We start from the raw sequence: 18,463 nt of genomic DNA, 5'->3' as shown, positions 1-18,463 counted from the left end.
GGAAGTTTTCCAACTGATGTATTGTATGAAAAAGCCCCATAGACTGAGCTATGTCAGCTCTTTCCTCCCTTCCTTTCCTTTTCACTGAAAAACACATGAAATATTCAAATTCAGAACATGAAGCTCATATGAACAAGCCCTTGGTGGCCTGGGATATGAAACTTTTTACAAAAGTAATCTGTGAGTTTTAAAAGACAAAAAAAAATTAAAATTAAAAAAAACTGGTATGTAGTAATTACTGCATCCTAAAAAAATATTTTAAACTGTGGCTATATCAATAATTAAATATCTACTGTTGATAGTTTATCATATAGATAATATAACTTGATTTCTAATGAATCAACATGTTGCTGTTAACCATTGTGTGCCATAAATAACTACTTCTTTATTAAATATAGAAGTCACCTAAACTTGATTAGATGCATTATATTTTGTGTAGGAAAAATTGATTTTAAAATACACTTGGAAAAGGGCACACAACAGCATAGCTTTCAGTGGCTTCACAGAACTATAAACCAGTAGATCTACTTAAAGTAGAGCTTTGGAAAGTATGAAGTCATGCTGAGGAGGGGACATGTTTCATTTCAAGATCTTGGGCAATATCTGATTGCAGAGCTAACTCCAACAATATTAAAGTAGAAAACTTTGACTATGTAAGACTCAGTATTTGAGAAAATTGATTATAATTTTTTATCTACCCTATAGTCTGCAATACAGAGCACCTATATTTTAAATAAAATACGTTATTTTGTAACCCATAAGCATAAATAAGTCTTTTAGAGAATTATTCATCTGACATATTTAACATCTTGTGAAAAAGACAAAGTTTTAAACCAGTTCTTGGGAAAAAAGATTTAAAATATCTATGTATATGATGTGGGGCAGATTACTTGTACCTTTCATTGTTATCATGCAAAGCACCACTGCTTGCTGTGTAGTATTTTTGTAAAATGTGCTATGTATTACCAGCACTGAATTAAATACTCTAGCAAAGTATGATTTTGTCTTTTAGATAAGTTAAGTTCCACAAACTGTCCTGATTTAATGAAAAGTTAGTAGGTGCATTATCTTACTGATTTTTTAATTTACTGTTATTACTCATTGGTACATTTGGATTAAAAATGTACTCAACTTAGTTTCTGCTAGGAAAGCTATTTGTGATTACACATATGCTCACAGACACATTATGTTTTCTGAAATGCTGAATATAGCTGTTTGAGAAAAGTTGCAAGGCCATAAGTGGCTTATATTTAGTGTTAACTATTTGGCTAAAAAAGAAATGTTATGGTTGGTCTTCTTTGATTGTAGCTGTACCCCACCCAGTGCTGCAGAAAAGCTCCTGAAGATGTTTACTATAGAATTTAAGGAGTTTTTGAACATCCACATTCTTCCACTCAGAGAAGTGTTAAAACTCAAAACCAGTTAAAGAACTGGTAAAGCTAAAAAGGCAACCAACTACTGAGCATGACAGTCAATACAGCATGTCTGAGAAACACTTCTTAAGGAAATAATACCACTGGGATTTTAAATGTGTAAATTCTTTATTTAGCTATAGTTAACTCTAAATATGATTATATAAGTATTAAATATATATGCAAACTAGTTATACTTTTGGAAGTGAAGATATCATTTTGTTTCTCTTTTCTACAAAACTATAAAATTACTGCATCCCTTTTCTCCAATGGTTTAATCTTAAAATTTGTACTTAAATTGAAATGAAATTATTCTAGGAAGTTTTTTTAAATGACTTCTGACTTTTAAGGAGAAACCTACTACTTTTAAGAAAATAGATGTAATGGATTTTTTTCAAAAGGCTGTTAATTGGAAATATTTTTTTCCCTGCATTTATCTACTTGAAGGTGAATCTCATTTTCTGAAGGAAGAAATAGCAAAAATGACAGAAAAAAACTCTGTGTTTTCTTCAATAAAGTCAGAAATATTTGCCACCCATATAGGCATTCATAACCATTTTACTGAATACAATTTTTTAAAAATTGTATTTGACAGGATGTTGTGAATTCCAAATGTACGTTTATACAGATTATGCCAGAATGACACTTTTAAATATTAATTAGCTGTTCAAACATGTTGCATATCAAAGCACATCTGGTCTGTGGCAAAATGTGAAAAGAAATGGCATATCAGCTTTTAAGATACATTGATAGGGTCACATAGATCAGCTTGTTCCTATCTCTACTCAGGGAGTTTCATCAGCATCTCACTTTTTATGACATAGTTTGCATTTTAGGAGACACTATATTGTATGCTGACATGCCAAAATTTTCTCAACAAAAAGTTGTTATCTGAGTGGTGAAGTAGAGCTTCAGGACTGGAATATCTGGAGCTTTTCATTCCTGTCCCCAGGGGCTTTAAACTTGTATCCTCATGAGAGTCTGAGAGTTCTCAAGCACGGAGCACACAGGCATGATGTCCTTGTGGCAAAGCTGTGCCACTGCACAGCCAGCAATGTGAGGTGCAAGGGGCAGAACTGAAATCAAGGAACAGAAGTCCTGGTAGTTCTGCTGGATAATATACCTGTTCCTGGGGTGATGGAAAAGCTGGGGTTTTGTTTCTGTTCCCATGATGACATTTTACTCTGTTGACCCTGGCTGGAGGCCAGGCACCCACCACAGCCACTCCCCTAAGCAGCTGGACAGGGGAGATAAAACATAATGAAGAGTTCATCAGCTGAGATAAGGACAGAGAGAGCTCACTCACTAAATGAGCCTTGCTTGGTCTTATCCTATGCAAGCTGTTACAGCTCCAGAGCTCAGTCCCCAAGGGGACTGGGTGCTAGAAGCCAGCTCGCTCTCAGACCAAGGCCGCGGGACAGCCCTAGCAAGCAGGGAATATTCAGCTCTTAATGATTTAGCAGCTCTTATGATTTCAAGCTCTTTTGCTTGCTAGGTAGCTTTTCCCTTGGCCTAAGGCTCCAGCAGACGGTAGAGAGAGGAGAAGGAGAAGAAACTGGCAGTTCCACAAGTATGGCTTTATTGGAGGGTCCGTGAAGGGTCTCAGCTCTTCTTCCGAGTTAGTAGAGGTACAGTATGCTACTTTTATACCCTTGGCCCGGATCCAATCCTGAACAATGGCAAAGGTGTCAGAGTGACCATAAGTGACCAATAGTAGGGTTAACAACATATTGCCTTACATGGCTATAGAGATAAGGTACAAGGCGGATGTCCCTGGAGACAGGAAACTTCTTTACCGCTGTGTCAGCATTCTATTCTCCAAGGGGCCCTGGCTAAACCTGAGGGGTTTACTACAACTCACCAAATACCATCATGGGCAAACCGGACTAAACTTAGAGGTATTAATTAAATTTATTACTAACAAAATCAGAGCATGATAATGAGTAGTAAAATATACCTTAAAAACACTCTCCCCCTTTCTTCTTCCTCGCTCAACCTCCTTCCCCAATGGCAGAGAGAGACAGGCAATGGGGGTTATGGTTCATGACCTGAGGCTTCTCCTGCAGATCAGGGAGAGGAGTCCTTCCCCTGCTGCACCGTGGGGTCCCTGCCAAGAGCAACAGCTCTCTGCAAACTGCTGCAATGTGAGCCCATCCCACAAATCCTCCCAAAACTGCTGCAGCATGGGTCCCTCTTCCACAGGGTGCAATCCTTCAGGCACAGCCTGCTCCATGTGGGTCCCTTCACAGGACCCCAAGTCCTGCCAGCCAACCTGCTCCAGGGTGGGCTCCTCTCTCCATGGGTCTGCAGGACCTGCCCCAGCACAGGCCCCAGCACAGGCCCAGCACAGGCCTCCCACAGGGCCACAGCCTCCTCCCAGGCACCCCCTGCCCTACTGTGGGCGTCCTCCATGGGCTGGGGGTGGGTCTCTGTATCCCCAGGGACCTCCATGGGCTGGGGGTGCATCTCTGTGTCCCCAGGGACCTCATGGGCTGGGGGTGGATCTCTGTGTCCCCAGGGCCCTCCATGGGCTGGGGATGGATCTCTGTGTCTCCAGAGACCTCCATGGGCTGGGGGTGGATCTCTGTGTCCCCAGGGACCTCCATGGGCTGGGGGTGGATCTCTGTATCCCTAGGGCCCTCCATGGGCTGGGGGTGGATCTCTGTGTCCCTAGGGCCCTCCATGGGCTGGGGGTGGATCTCTGTGTCCCCAGGGACCTCCATGGGCTGGGGGTGGATCTCTGTGTCCCCAGGGACCTCCATGGGCTGCAGGGTCCCAGCTGCCTCACCACGAGCTGGCTGCACCAGGGGCTGCAGGGGAATCTCAGCTCTGGCCCCTGCAGCACCACCTACCCCTCATCTGCACTGACCTTGGTATCTGCAGGGCTGCTCCTCTCACGTGTTCTCACCCTGCTCTTCCCTGGCCACAATTTCATCTGCACAATGACTTTTTTCCCCTTCTTAACAATATTATCACAGAGACTTTACTGTCATTTCTGACCGGCCCAGCCTTGGCCTGCAGAGCTGTCCTGGAGCCGGCTGCCATTGGCTCTGTCGGACATGGGGGAAGCTGCTGGAGCTTCTCACAGAAACCACCCCTGGAGTCCCTCCCCTACCAAAACCTGGCCATGCATACCCAATACAGTCTTGTTCATCCAAAAGCTCCTGAATGCAGTCCATAAAAGCATATGTTAAACACTTTTGTTGTAGATCAGATGAACCATATACTTGTCTGAGAGAGGCCATCTTTGACCCTAGTCCATGTAATTTTACATGTAATTTAAACCCCTGTCCAATTTAAGGTCATGATAAGTAGGTCCTCTAAAACCATATTAATTCCGTTAATCCTTTCACTTTCTTAGATCTGTAGTTGTTTTGAGGACAGGTAAATCAATTATAAATGAAATCAGCTTTTCATGCACAATGGAATTGCTATTTTACAGTGATTTTTCATATCTGGAAGTTCTGATAATATATGAAACTGGAAAATGCATGAAATGTAGGTGAAGACCTATCTGAAATACTATGTAAATACTTTGGGGAAAAGTGGTAAATGACAAAGCAGGTTTTGAGATAATATCCTCCAAGGTGATTTGATACAGGCAGATAATTTATGACAATATCTTTATTATAGAAGAGTCAAAATTAGATGCTCAGATACTAGAAATAAAAATCCCCTACCTTTAAATAAATATTTCTTTTTAAATGAGATTATTCAACATGAAGTGCTAAGAAATTGATATGAATTAACACAAAATTTTTCTGATCATTCACTGAGATTATAAATATTCCCTTGTGGCCATAGATAGAATTAGAGAAGCAAGAGTGTTATTGACAAGGACAAAAATTAAAGAAAAATAGTTCCTTTACAAAATTCAGCAATACTAGTGCATAGCAGATAACCTTCAGATTCTCATAGCTAATTAGCTACTACATCAATAAATTGTCCAACAGTAAATAATACAGACAGTCTATATTTTATGTGACTTTAGTCAATGTTAGGTATCATATTAAGGTTTGTGCCAAAACTTTATTAAATCAGATTTGTGTTATCATGTAAATGCATTTTTCTACTTCATGTGTGTGCTGAAGTTCTGCTAGAGAAAGCACTGATAGGCAGCTTTTATAAGTTATTTATGTCTGTAAAAAATGAACAATAACGACTGTAAAATTTGCCCTGCTTCCTATAAAATGTCCTTCCACAAATCTGTGAAAACATTTCATAAATTCTTGGAAATAAATGGATACTTTCTTGAATAATTAATTCCTAAAATTTTTGAAAATGCTGCTTTTAATATATTTCCAATATTTTACCTCCCTTCCTCTTTTCTATAGTATTCCAATTTTCTTTTCAACAAATTCCAAGAGACACTAGTCAGAATTCATGTGTCATGAAAGAAAGATCAGTGATCATTCAAGAGATTTATTGAGCTGTGCCCCAAGTAAAGCTCCAGATTGTAGGCATTTACAAGGAAGTAACCAAATGTAGGTCCTTTATTCATTTGTGCCAAGCTAATCAGGCAGTGCCCAAACATAGTGTCTGCATGTGAGCAGCTGAACTGGGTTCTGGGGATCCCCTGACCTAACTCACCTACAGACACTTATGTCATGGCCCAGTTGTTGTAATTATGGTGTTTAATGCATTCAAAGATTCAATTTTCTTCTCCTTCTGCTGGTCCAGAAGTACACAGGCCTCTCACAAGACTTCTGCAATATACGCCAACCCAAATGGAGGTTTTGGATACTCCTGACTTCTCAAAAGGTGTTTTTGTCTAGGTATATGGCAGGTTTATAAACTTTTATCTGAATCAATGGAGTTCAAGGGCTTAGTCCACTCTCCAGCCTGGAATGGGCTTTGCCACTAAAGGCAGAATTATAGGCTAAACGTTGAAGTCCATTCCTGCTTGCAGCTTTCCTAAAAAAAGTTCAGTCTGTGCAGTGAACAAACCACTGTTACCCCTTGGGCCAACAATTTCCCTACAATAATGCATTTTCTATTTCCTGAGAGCTTTCTCTTGCATTCTACCATCTCATGCCTGAACCTTTAGCTGGCACTAGAGGCACAGGGGAACATTTTAGAGCTGGCAATAGGCTGTTGACCGCTGAGAAGTGCATATGGTCTGCATGTCATTCAGATGAAGGACTATGAAAGAAGCACATACACTCAGCTATGAGGAATGGAAGGCATTGCCTAAGATGAACACAACTAATTTACATTTTTCTTCCTTGGGCCTGCCTTTCTGCCACAACTGAATTTTTCCCTTTGGCATCTCATTCCATCATTTTTTCTGTTTTCAAAAGTACTGCATGGAGTAGTGAAAAGTATCAGTTCAATGAATCTAAAAGGTCTTGACAGAGGCAACATGTTTTGAGGGGGTATAAAGTGATAATATAAATACTTCTTCCAATAAGCATGAAAAAGCTGCTTGTAACAACAACAATTTCTCAGTTCAGATGAAATGGGTGAAATCTTTGAAAACTATTAATGAGAAAGTAATTAGTTACTCAATAGCCCGATAATGTTATTAATTTATTATGTGTTGTGCCATGTATGCTTACAAATGCAAAGAGAAAGTAATATTCAGACTAAGAAGTCACAATTATGGTAGTAAAATAAGTCCTATTTGAGGAATCTTGTTTCTGGCTATTAGACAGTTGAACACACTCTTTCAACACAGTGGAGTATAAAAGCTACTTTTAATTCTGTGATCACCATTCTCAAAGACAGCAAATTACTCCTTGTACTTTTTTGAAAACAGATGTTCATACAGAATAATTTTTTTTTTCTTTTAGTAAATAAGCTCTGCTTTTGAAAGAGTTAGTTATTCTTAGGGCACTTTCTTAATGGCTGCAAATTGCAGTTTACAGTATGACACTCAGATGATCAATATATTTTCTGCTTATATTTATCAAATGTTTTGGAATGTGTGTTCCTGGTGAAAAAAGTGAAAGAAAGCCTTATTTACACCACCAGGAAGAACTTCAGGACTAATTTCACTGCTAAGAAACTGAAGAACACCATGAGTTTCTCTATGGTAGTAATATTTTTTTTTCTTCTACCGCAAGGAATAATATTTTGAGGACACATATTAATGATAAAGGATTTTTATTTTTTACTCTAAATATGCTAAATGTTCCAAAAAAGTCTAGGTACATCTGGAACAAAAATATTTGCCTTTCAAGATTATTTGCTTCCTATCTTGGGGTAATGATTTGTTGCTTGATTTTTTTTTTCTCCCTTGGATGCTTGGTTTGAAAAATTATGGTTGAAATGTATATTTTTTTCTTCTCACTTTTTTCTCCTTCTCAAGAACTAACTTGTAATATATCACAGCTGTCATTATAATGAGAGAAAACATCATGATGCAGCAGAACTTAGTCAATTCAATTATATAGAAAATGCAGTGAAATTATTTTGATAGAAATGCACCTGCTGAGGCTGCCTGCTAGGCTAGTCCACAATTAGATACTGTGTAAAAAGTTATTAAAAAGTTCATTTAGACAATTTATCTCTCAAGTGTGTCTGGGGAATATTTCCCTGGAGAAATGGTCAAAAGTCCAGAGAAATGTTTATTTCAAAAGTAAAGGTAAATTACGCAGCCCTGTCCTAATATGGTGAAGACACACACTGTCTTTAAAAGAAATTCAAATGTTTAAAAGATTTTGTTGATGGATGGGATCAAGCCACCCATGAAATATATAGCCTTGGTCCACAGGTCTGAAAAAACATGAAAGAATGAGGGTTTCTTAAGGAAAAACAAATATCTTTAATGAGCATTCCAGTGATTTTGGATTGCATTGGTAGTAATAACACAATAACAAACGACAAAAGAAGTTTACTGTAGAAAATGACCCAGAAGAAGGAGTGAAGGCATATTCTGCTTTGTCAGAAGAGCCATACTGCTAGCATTTTGGAGTCAGCTTCTCCACCCCAGGACTATCAGGAAGAATAGTATATTTCCCTCTGTGAATGGCTTTTTGATGCATCTCTCACTGTTGCTGGTCGGTTGTGTCATATCAGCAACTGATTCAACAGCATATTGAGCTGACATGAAGCAAAAGCTTTCCATAAAAATACCCATACTTGCAATTAGTTTATCACACTTTGCCCATTCACCTCCCCAGAAAGGTAATAAATCACTTCTGGAGTTTACATCTTCATGACTGCTAGAATCATTAATCTGTGATTTTATTTTTTTTCGCAGCTTATTTTGCTTACAAGTTTTGACAGCTTTGTGCTGTTTTTATCCTAAACAAGAGTGATTGCTTTAATGACAGGATGCATTCTTACAGTTCATATTTTGAGTTTAAAAACTACTGATTGTTTTAATGATGTTTTATAAAATGGCCCTGTTTCAGTGGTGGTTCTCAGGAGTGTGAAAAAGATACACAAATCATCTTCTCTAGTATGGTATTGTAAACAGCCTGATTTAAATGAATTTAAATATTGTCACTGTAAAAAGTGATTCGTTCCTTTGGTAGTTGTCTTAAATTTTCAAGAGTATTTATCCACGAACAAAATATCAGGAAAAAAAGGTATTTTCTTGGTTCTAAAGAATGAGATTTCATTTCTTAAAGCTGGACAGTAGATGGCTGTGACTGTTCACAGGGGTTTTTGGATGAGGGAAGAGATGAGGATCTGACTCCGTGTTTCAGAAGGCTTGATTTATTATTTTATTATATATATTATATTAAAACTATACTAAAAGGAATAGAAGAAAGGATTTCATCAGAAGGCTAGGAATAGAAAAAGAAGGAATGATAACAAAAGCTTCTGTCTCTGACAGAGAGCACAAGCCAGCTGACGGTGGTTGGCCATTAATTAGAAACAACGCTATGAGACCAATCACAGATCCACCTGTTGCATTCCACAGCAGCAGATAATCAATGTTCACATTTTGTTCCCGAGGCCTCTCAGCTTCTCAGGAGGAAAAATCCTAAGGAAAGGATTTTCCATAAAACATACGACAGATGGCCAGTATGCTGTTAGCATTATTGCTCTACAAATGCATGTATAAAATCTAGCAAAAGATACCTACACAGAGCTGTTTAGCAACTTTACTCAAATTATACTAGCAATCAAAGAAGGTTCTCATAGAAGACTTTCTACATGACATCTTTTCATCAAGTATATTGAATGAATGAATTATATAAAATATAATTCATAAAAGAAATATAAATAAAATATATTTATATATAGTAAAATTTTTATAGTAAACTTTTAGGTATACACTTAGCAAAAAATATTCTTTGTATGCTCTTTATGTAAGAATAATTTTAACGTAATGACCAAAAGGAAGACAAAAGTCTGGAGAAACCATGTGGTATGCAGAGAAGTCAAGAAAAATATATTGAATTGATTTATTTAGAAAATTATACTATGTGAGTAGAAGATGGAGTCTGGGTTCATACCTTCTGCTCTGAAAGGCTTCTCTGAAGAATTTTGGTTCCAATTCAAAACAAGCATGGCAAGTATTTGAATACTATCTTTTTTGGTTTTTTTCCCTCAGCTGTTGGCACAAAATAATACTGGGCCTGCAAAAACTAATGAACTTCATAGATTTTTGGTTTTGGGAGCTGCAGTTACATAAGAAAGTGCCATAATTTCTGGCATCTTAGAATGCCTATCATATGATGTATTTAAACATTACCTGAGATTTGCAGTTCATTAATATCTGCAAAATATCAGGACAAAAATTGTCCCATTTTCAAACACATATTTAATCAAATATTTTAGTTTACAATTGAAAATGATAAATATCTGTCATTTAGCCTTGTTTTTTTAACAAACATGAAGGTGTACATAACTGAAGAAGATTCAGGAATGCTAATGATAGGACAAAAAGCCTTATTTTCACTTAGAAAAATAGGATATCACAGAATAATAGGTTCAAAGAATCATTTAAGCTGGAAAATATATTCAAGATCAAATTCAATCATTAACCCAGCATTGCCAAGTCTACCAGCAAACCATGCCCACAAGGTCCCATATCTACCCATTTTTTAAATACCTCTAGGCAAGGTGACTCCACCACTTCTCTGGGCAGCCAGAAATCTTCCAACATTTTGGTGAAGAAATTTTTCCTTGTGTTAAAATAAACCTCCCCTGCTGCAGCTTGGGGCCATTTTCCATCTTATTCAACCTTATGCTATTGTGTATATGTATAGAAGACATTTGAGTAACTGTGCATATACAAACCTCAAAATTATTTCTTCACAATGATGAAGGACACCCAAACTGGCCAGTGAAAATAAATATGTAAACACTATTAATGATTAAATCATAGTTTCAATAATATGAATAAATCAATTAGACTTCATGGCTTTTTATAGCATAATATATGCCCTTGTGTTCATGAATAATTGATGTAAGCAACAACAACCATGACAAAAACAACAAACAAAGATAAATAATCCTGTAATATATGTTGGTTAATTCCCGAAAAGGTTAAGAACATCAAATTTTCAAATATCATGACCTGACTTTAATGACCCAGTAACAGGCTGACATTTGCAGTACCATTTTTATGCAATAACACATCACATGCAAAGATCAGCAAGTGCAACGTAACTGCTTATCTCAAAGGAGAAAAATAAGTAATAATGGTACAAGAGAGGTTAATAACAGGTACAGGTCCAGCCTGGCTTTTATCAGTCTCCTTAGAAAACGAACTGGGAATTGCTGTCAACTTGATTGGAAAACGGAGAGGAGAAATAGATACATATGGGAGACATCAGTCAGAGTGGAGAAGACTGGTCTGTGTGAAGGTTGTTTGCAAGGTTACCTGGTCTGACGCAATGGAAAGATGGAATTTGCATCTCAAAGCTTTGTTCCTTTCTCAACATAGTGTCACATAAATTGTCCGCCCTGGGGTTTTAATTTCACAGATGTCTAAGCTCATTTAGAAATTAAAGTGCAATAATCTGTGATCCACACTGTAGCTCATCATTCTGTTTTTTTCTCAGGAAATGTTACATGGTGATTGTTTTGTTTACACATCAGAACCATACTCAAAGTTATAGGCTTGGGGTTTGGGGTTTTTTGGTTTAATATATCTGCGCTTTTATGCAAAGGTTTGACCATTATCTATTTTTCCTTAATATTTCTGTTTTATTTTGGGGAGAAATTCAGATTTACTTTTTTTTCATGTTTTATAATCTGTGTGGTTTTTCAATCCCTAATGAGTATAGCTGGATGACAGATGCTTTATAAAGATTTTAATTATCTCCCTTTTTTTTTTTGTTAACAGGGATATTATCCTCTAAGGTATTGGCTCTCAGTTAAAGAAAAAAAAAAAGTGTTTTACTGTTCAATAGCTTCTTCAGCAGTTTAATTGTACTTTGAATCCTAAAATAGTGTATTATTGGTATACTGAAGGAAATTTTGTGATTAATTTTCATTTTACACTATGTTTTTAGATTTCAATAAAAAATATGTACATGTTTATTCCAGACTGTGATTGGCAGGACTGAGGACAGAAATAAGCAAGCAATTCATCAGCAAAACTTTCATGAGCAAATACTAGCATGTAAGGCTACAACTGCAATCTCCCCACATTAGCTACATAATTAAAAAAAGAATTTAGAGAGACACTACTTTATATAGATATGCCAGTTCTAAAAATCCAATGAAATGAAGATTGTTTGTAAATTTCTTTTGAAAGTCTCTTGATTTTGCCTTTGCAGAACATGTGCAGCAGTTCTAGAGTGCTGGAAACTGCCCTGCCAAACAGGAGCCTTTCTTATGTAAAGCCACTTTGAACAATGATTTTTCAGCTCTGGCACCACTTCATGGAGCAGACATGACATCTCCCAGTAATCTGGTCTTCCATTCAGACTTCATAAACTGAAATTGCATCTCCAAAACATAATACAGGTCGTGGAACTCCATTACAGTGTTTAGTTGGCACGCTTCAGTTCCTGCAGGGTTTCCTGTCTCACAGAGGTGCATAAACAGACCTGATAATTGTACCCCTCCAGGTCACCCTTTCACGTGTCCTTAGACCAAAAACCTTTTACATGTTTTAATATGGTCTTAAAAATAGTAGAAAACCAAAAATTACAGCATTATCTATAAACATGCTAATTAGCACTTTTCAACTGTGTCTGTCTGTTTGACTTAATTTTAATTTCCTTTCTTTCTCCTGTCTATGTTGTTTGTTGACAGCTGGCTAGACAATCTTGTTAGATCAGTGCAATTGCAATAAACTACAATACTAATTCAAAGCAGCAGTGAAGAGCATTGTATTTATTACTGATATAGGGTTTAATTTTAAAAGGTAAGGATAGAGTGAAAAAGAAAAAGGGAAGTTCTGACTGGATTTTTTTATAACCTTGCTATTGCTAGTAAATGTCTACACCATTCTTGCATATCTGCAAATACAGTTTATTTAGTAGAACCTTTCCCTAAGAAAGAACTATGGGTGGTATTTATGCCACTTAGAGGATGACTATTATGAAATGCACCATATCAGAGACAAGTTGCCCCCAAGCCAGAGTATTCAGAGACCCCATGATTTCCCCAGTATATAACCTGCAAGTTCTGCAGTTTTGGTTGCTGCAGCATAGCTGCAGGCAGGGTAGGAGAGGAGTAATAGAAGCACTCCTATACATTTTGTGGTTGATGTTTTTCAAAGCAGTACCTAATCACCACTGAGAGTGGTATTCATCTCACTTGACTCCAGTCATCTGTATCTGATCTCATTACCCTTGAACATCTTTGCTGAGGAAAGGAATAAGCATTGCTAGGGCATATCTTATTCTCATACAGACATCTAGGGCTACTTTGAGGGCTTTAAAGGCGTCTAAGATGCTTTAAGGAATCCAAAACTTAGGGTTTGGCAGATGTTTGAAACTGCTCTCCTGATGCTTCCAAAAGACCTCCAACCCCAATATTATACGTTCTGCAACAGAATTTTTCCCTTCTGGCGTGTCATAGGAAGACCATGTGGGATATCCTAGCTCAAATTTCAGCAGACTTGTTTAGGCAATTTGACTGAGTCCCTGGAGCTGAAGTGCATAATTTCCTAGTTGAAAACGCTTTTCTCCATTGTCTGAGGAAGGAGCCTTTGGAGTGAGCTAGGATGTGTATTTCATCCCATGAATCTTCCTTGGAAGCTGCAAAATGAACCTCCTTAACACTACTGGGCTTAGAGTTAACCTGGAGTGTGCAGCTCCTCAGTTACATTGTTTGTATCCCTCAGAGTTACCTTGGCATTTCTCCCTGACAGCTGATCAGGGCTATAAGAGCACCAGGGGCTGGACTACAACAGGAACCCAAACAGGACCAAGTACTTGAAAACTTGTGCATGGAGTTTTATGAAGTGGTGATGTGATGGTTCAGAGGGATAGTGACAGTAAAGGGCTAGAAAATTGTAATCTTATTCAATGTGAAAAATAATATATGAGGCCACACCCTGACAGTAACTGCTTTGTAGGCTTTATTTTGAACACCTCGGTTTTCCCTTGACTGTACTGAGAACTATTAGACTCCTCAAAGCACAGTACTGTGTTAAAAAGGCTTTTAATAAAATTTGGAGCAATGGCTCCTGGAAGATATAGTGTTCTAAACTGCTATTAGAAATAGTGAAAGAAGATGGTGTCTCAGTGCTGTGAGAAATGAGCTTAACTTAACACAGGATCCTCCTACAAACTGAAGAATTACTCTGTTTTCTTTCAAAAGATTTATTGCTTGTGGAGACAGAAGGCTCTCTGGGCATTAATGAAATATTGAGTACCATTTTTGTATTCTTTGGGTACTTATACTGACTACAACAGTACAGTCTACTGTAAACTGAATAATTCATTCTCTACTTGCAGTGGGCACACAGGCATTCAGCCGTCCCCAGGAAAGCCTAGCTTCATCACACATAATGGTGACTTGGAAAAAAACCAATATCACTCAAAACTATCACTTCCTTTTTTCTTTTTACCCCATCTTTATATGCTAAACATGGCGCTATATGGTGTTAGATATTTCTTTCATAAGCTGGGATCAGATGCCCCAGCTCTGTCCCCTCCCAGTGTCCCCACACAGCCACAGACGGCTCACTGATGGAGTTAGGGTGAGGAGCAGAAAAGGCCCTGCCTGTGCAAGCACTGCTCAGCAACAGCTGAAAGATCCCTGAGTTATCAACACTGTTTGCAACACAAATCCAAAGCAGCCCCATATCAGTTACTATGGAGAAAATTAGCTCTGTCCCACTCAAAACCAGCCTATGTAAAACAGAAAGATAATATTTCAAATATAGCATAGCACAGTCCTGAAAATGTGCTGCAGTACATTTTGGCAGGACCAGATAAAGATGCAGTGCAGCATGTTGGAATACACATATTCATATATTTTATTCAGCAAATGAATAAACAGAACTTGCTGTGACAGAAATGTACACACTGTAGCACAGATGAGACCAGATTACCAGGATAGCATTTGTCTAAGTCTGTAATATAAAACTTGCATAAACTACTGAAGAATTTCTCTTTACAGGGAAGAATTACCCTGTATCACAGTATGTATATGTAAAGTGTGTATATGTTCTTCTGTATATACAGGGGATGTACATGTGTTAGCTCTTGTTTCCACACAAGATCCCACATGCATCCTAACAGCATGACAAGTTTATCACAGTTTGTTAACAGAAGCTTTCTATGATTAAGAACAACAACCGTCAAAGGCATTAATTATAATTACCTCCATTGCTTATCCTTGCTTCCCCACAGTCTCCAGATTTCAAATTAACAAAAATCACAAAAGTTTCTACTTTTTAATTTTAAAGTACATTATGCAAGTTGACAATATTCCCTTCTTTCCTTTTCACACACTGTAATAGAGGTCTCTGCAAAGATACATTTTAAATGATGCCTACCAGCACTTCAAAGCCATCGCTTGTGTGGTAGACCTAAGTTTAGCTTAATCAATGTTTGATGTAATGAAAATCTCTTGACAGAAGTTGATATGCTTAGAAATAAGTCTCTGATGCTTCATTATATATTCACAGAAAGGTGAAATTTGTAGTGATTATGCACACCTCTGAAATGTGTCTCATTGGATTAACAGCTATAATTAGCATTCACTTTTATGAAAGTCAGCTTAATAATATTACTTTCCCTACCACAGGTAATATTCTTCTTGGTAATAATATTTTATTTCATGAGGAAAAATAAAGAAAATACCATTATTGTGCAGAATGGCATGTATTTTATTTAATTGATCTCTATTTTTAAAAGCCTAGATTTTCTACCTACCCGAAAGTCTTTGCTGATCTGAATTAACTGTATGTATAAAAATACATTTTTTCCCAACAACACCCCTAAAATGTTGAGGAAAACAGGCTTCCTGATAAGTAGGGAATCAGCTGGGACACTGGGGGCAGTCAAAGGCTACCTTATATTCCATTCACAATGCATTGGCTTTGTAGTGAAAATCTATTCACTACCTCTACTGATAGACTGGTAGTACCAGCTTTTTTTCATTTGTCTTTGTATCAAGTCCAATCTGAGATAATAATTTGTATGTTTCAAAATGTGGTTTTACAGAAACCCTGCAGAACTGTGCTAAAAATACTTTATGCGATGAAGCCAGCACCACGCTGTCCTCCACCATTGCCTTATTTGATGGTTCGTGGTTATTGTAGTTAACCAACCCAAGAAACAGTTCTTTTTGTTTCTCTTCAGTCCCTAATTATTTCAGTCAGTCTATACCATTGATGATTTTCATACAATTACTGTTATTCATACATCAGAAAGATCCAGTTATTTCTGGATCTTCTTTATTGAGAAGTTCCAGTCCTCCATAGTGATGAGAATGTCATCAGCAGACCTCATGAATACGTTCCTGGTCTTTGTGCCAAGGTGATTTAATCAAAAATGTTAAATGTCTTCAATCATAAGAATGATTGCTGGGAAACTTAACCAAACAATTCCCTGTAGGGAAAGATTTGCATACCTATAGCACCCAGGTGTCTTCTTGATGTGTAATCTACCTGTTTAGACAGATCAAATGAAATTAAGAAAAAAACTAGTAGTACTCATATTTTCAATAAATCAGCAATAATAGATTTTTAATTAACTCTCACTATAGAATGAAAATTTGAGGCTGTAGTTAAATTATTCTTTAAAGAATAATTTTCAACCTCATAAGTTCATTGTGTAGCAGAGAGTAGGTGAAATCACAGAGAAATCCTGGGGGCTGTATGTACTGTACAGGTTTCTACCTGTGCTGCTCAAGTGTAATGGAGAACCAGATCAGATACACAGTATTTAATTGCTATCTCAGATATGTTGTGCTTTTGTAGGGGAAATATTAGCTACACTCATTTCAATGTGAAAATAATTTATTGTCTTTTTCCAGGGGTCTCATCAAACAGTTTTGAATTCAAATCTACATGCTAGCAATGCTTTATAAACTTTTTGATTCATTATAGACCCCATACCAAAGTGTTCCCTTAAGTAAGATGATTGCATCTCTTACTGGAATTCCTAGATTAACTTCACTTTTGTGGCATTTTCCTGAAAACTCTATTAGAACAGGTCTTTTTCCTAGTCCCTTTACAGGCTTTCATCTTCTAGCACACCTTATACCTAAGAGAGTGCTACAAAATTATATCAACAATTAAGCTCTTATAAAAAACAGCTACTATCATTTGTCCTACCAGTGAGAGTCATGAACCACAGGTAGGGGCTGTGGTGTTCCTTGTAAATTCTTATGAGGCTGAACAGAGAAATGTGTCTGGGAAGCCTTGTTTTATTTTACAGTCACCAAAACTTTGGCAATCAGCCCTCTATTTAGACTGAGAAGGTGCTGGCTAACAAGCCTGTAAATTCATACAGTAGACTTCCACAGGTGACAGATAGCAAGCCCTTTATTTTGCCAACTACACTTCAAAAAGTTTTCAGCTCCCACCAGAAACTCCTCAGAGGTCTGGCTCACAAGCCGCAACACACCCTCACACAAGCAGTGTACTCCCCACTCCCACAGCAGAGTTTAACATGGAATACGGAATAGAATATGATGGTTGTGCTTTGCTTGGGCAAAGCAAGGAAAAAAACAAACAATAGCACCAGTCCTTAGATCCTCCACTGGTGCTGCTGCCTGGATGATCCGGACCGGGATGATCCAGTGCTGGGGCAAACAATGAGATGAAAAAAGCAAAAAAGCAGAGAAGAGAGGAAAAAAGAGATGCCAGAGACCCTAAACAGCAAGATCTTTCTAATCTGTCTTTTTATAGTTAACCTGGTGCAGGCCTCTTAGGTAAATTTGACTTTTCAGGTGTTATCTTGTATCTTGCACAGCCAGCCCTTTTCCAGGACATGACATGGGAGGATGGGAATGAGTCCCAGTATCAAAGCACAGCAGGAAGCTGGATCAGAACAGCGCTGCCCCACCTCCATGGGACCCTTCACTTTTGATCACCTCTCCTGTAGCAATACTCAAAAAGTTTGAGAAAAATCATTCTGAAGTATGGTCCTCTACAGAAGGTTGCTGCACATTTACAAGGGTATATGAAATAAATAACTCTTAACAGAAAACAAACTGTTTGATTGTTTAAAATAATTGCTTGGCCCTTTTTTGAAATACTGACACCAGAGGATTTTTTCACTTTTCATAGTCTTTGCAAGATTTTAAGTGCCATTTGTCTCAGTGAACTTTTTATCTTCTTTATTATGTCCTGTGTTATTCTGTTTGCAAGTCACTCCATTGCACTGTATTTTTAGACTAAAAAATTATAAATCTGTGTTTAATGTAAGTTGCCAAATAAGGATATTTCTCTAATACATAAGCAGTTTAAAGTCTGCACAAAAAAGCAGTCTTGAAAGAGTAAATTTTCAAGTAACACTTATGAAATAACATTTAGGACAGTGTTTATCGATTTGGCTCCGACTCTAGAAATGCCTGTGCTCTGTGAACAAAAAGAAGATTTATGGAGTGCTTATTCATACTGAATTGAGAAATAGTTCTCTATCCCTTCTCTGTAAGGCATTTCTGGACCCCCTGCAACACCAATGTTCACCAAGGTGCATTTAGATTGCACATTAAAGTTTCCATATGGAAAA

At 37.5% G+C, this 18,463-nt stretch overlaps 1 protein-coding gene across 11 annotated transcripts in view; it reads left to right on the top strand.

Moving 5' to 3' along the window:
* GPC5 (glypican 5) overlaps positions 1-18,463 on the top strand; it is a 595,034-nt gene that overhangs the window by 353,661 nt on the left and 222,910 nt on the right. Inside the window, exon 8 of one of the 11 annotated variants that reach the window (XM_058045235.1) lies at positions 11,662-11,865. The exons of the other annotated variants lie outside the window; for them this stretch is intronic. Coding sequence (XP_057901218.1) covers positions 11,662-11,696 — 35 coding nt within the window. The 3' untranslated portion in view covers positions 11,697-11,865. Of the gene's footprint in view, positions 1-11,661; positions 11,866-18,463 lie in introns of those variants that run through there. 11 annotated transcript variants of the gene reach the window in all.

This window comes from Melospiza georgiana, chromosome 2 (genome assembly GCF_028018845.1).
Source record: "Melospiza georgiana isolate bMelGeo1 chromosome 2, bMelGeo1.pri, whole genome shotgun sequence".
Classification (NCBI taxonomy): Eukaryota; Metazoa; Chordata; class Aves; order Passeriformes; family Passerellidae; genus Melospiza; species Melospiza georgiana.
The sequence above is the reverse complement of the archived record's forward strand: the minus strand, read 5'-3'. Positions and strand labels throughout refer to the sequence as shown.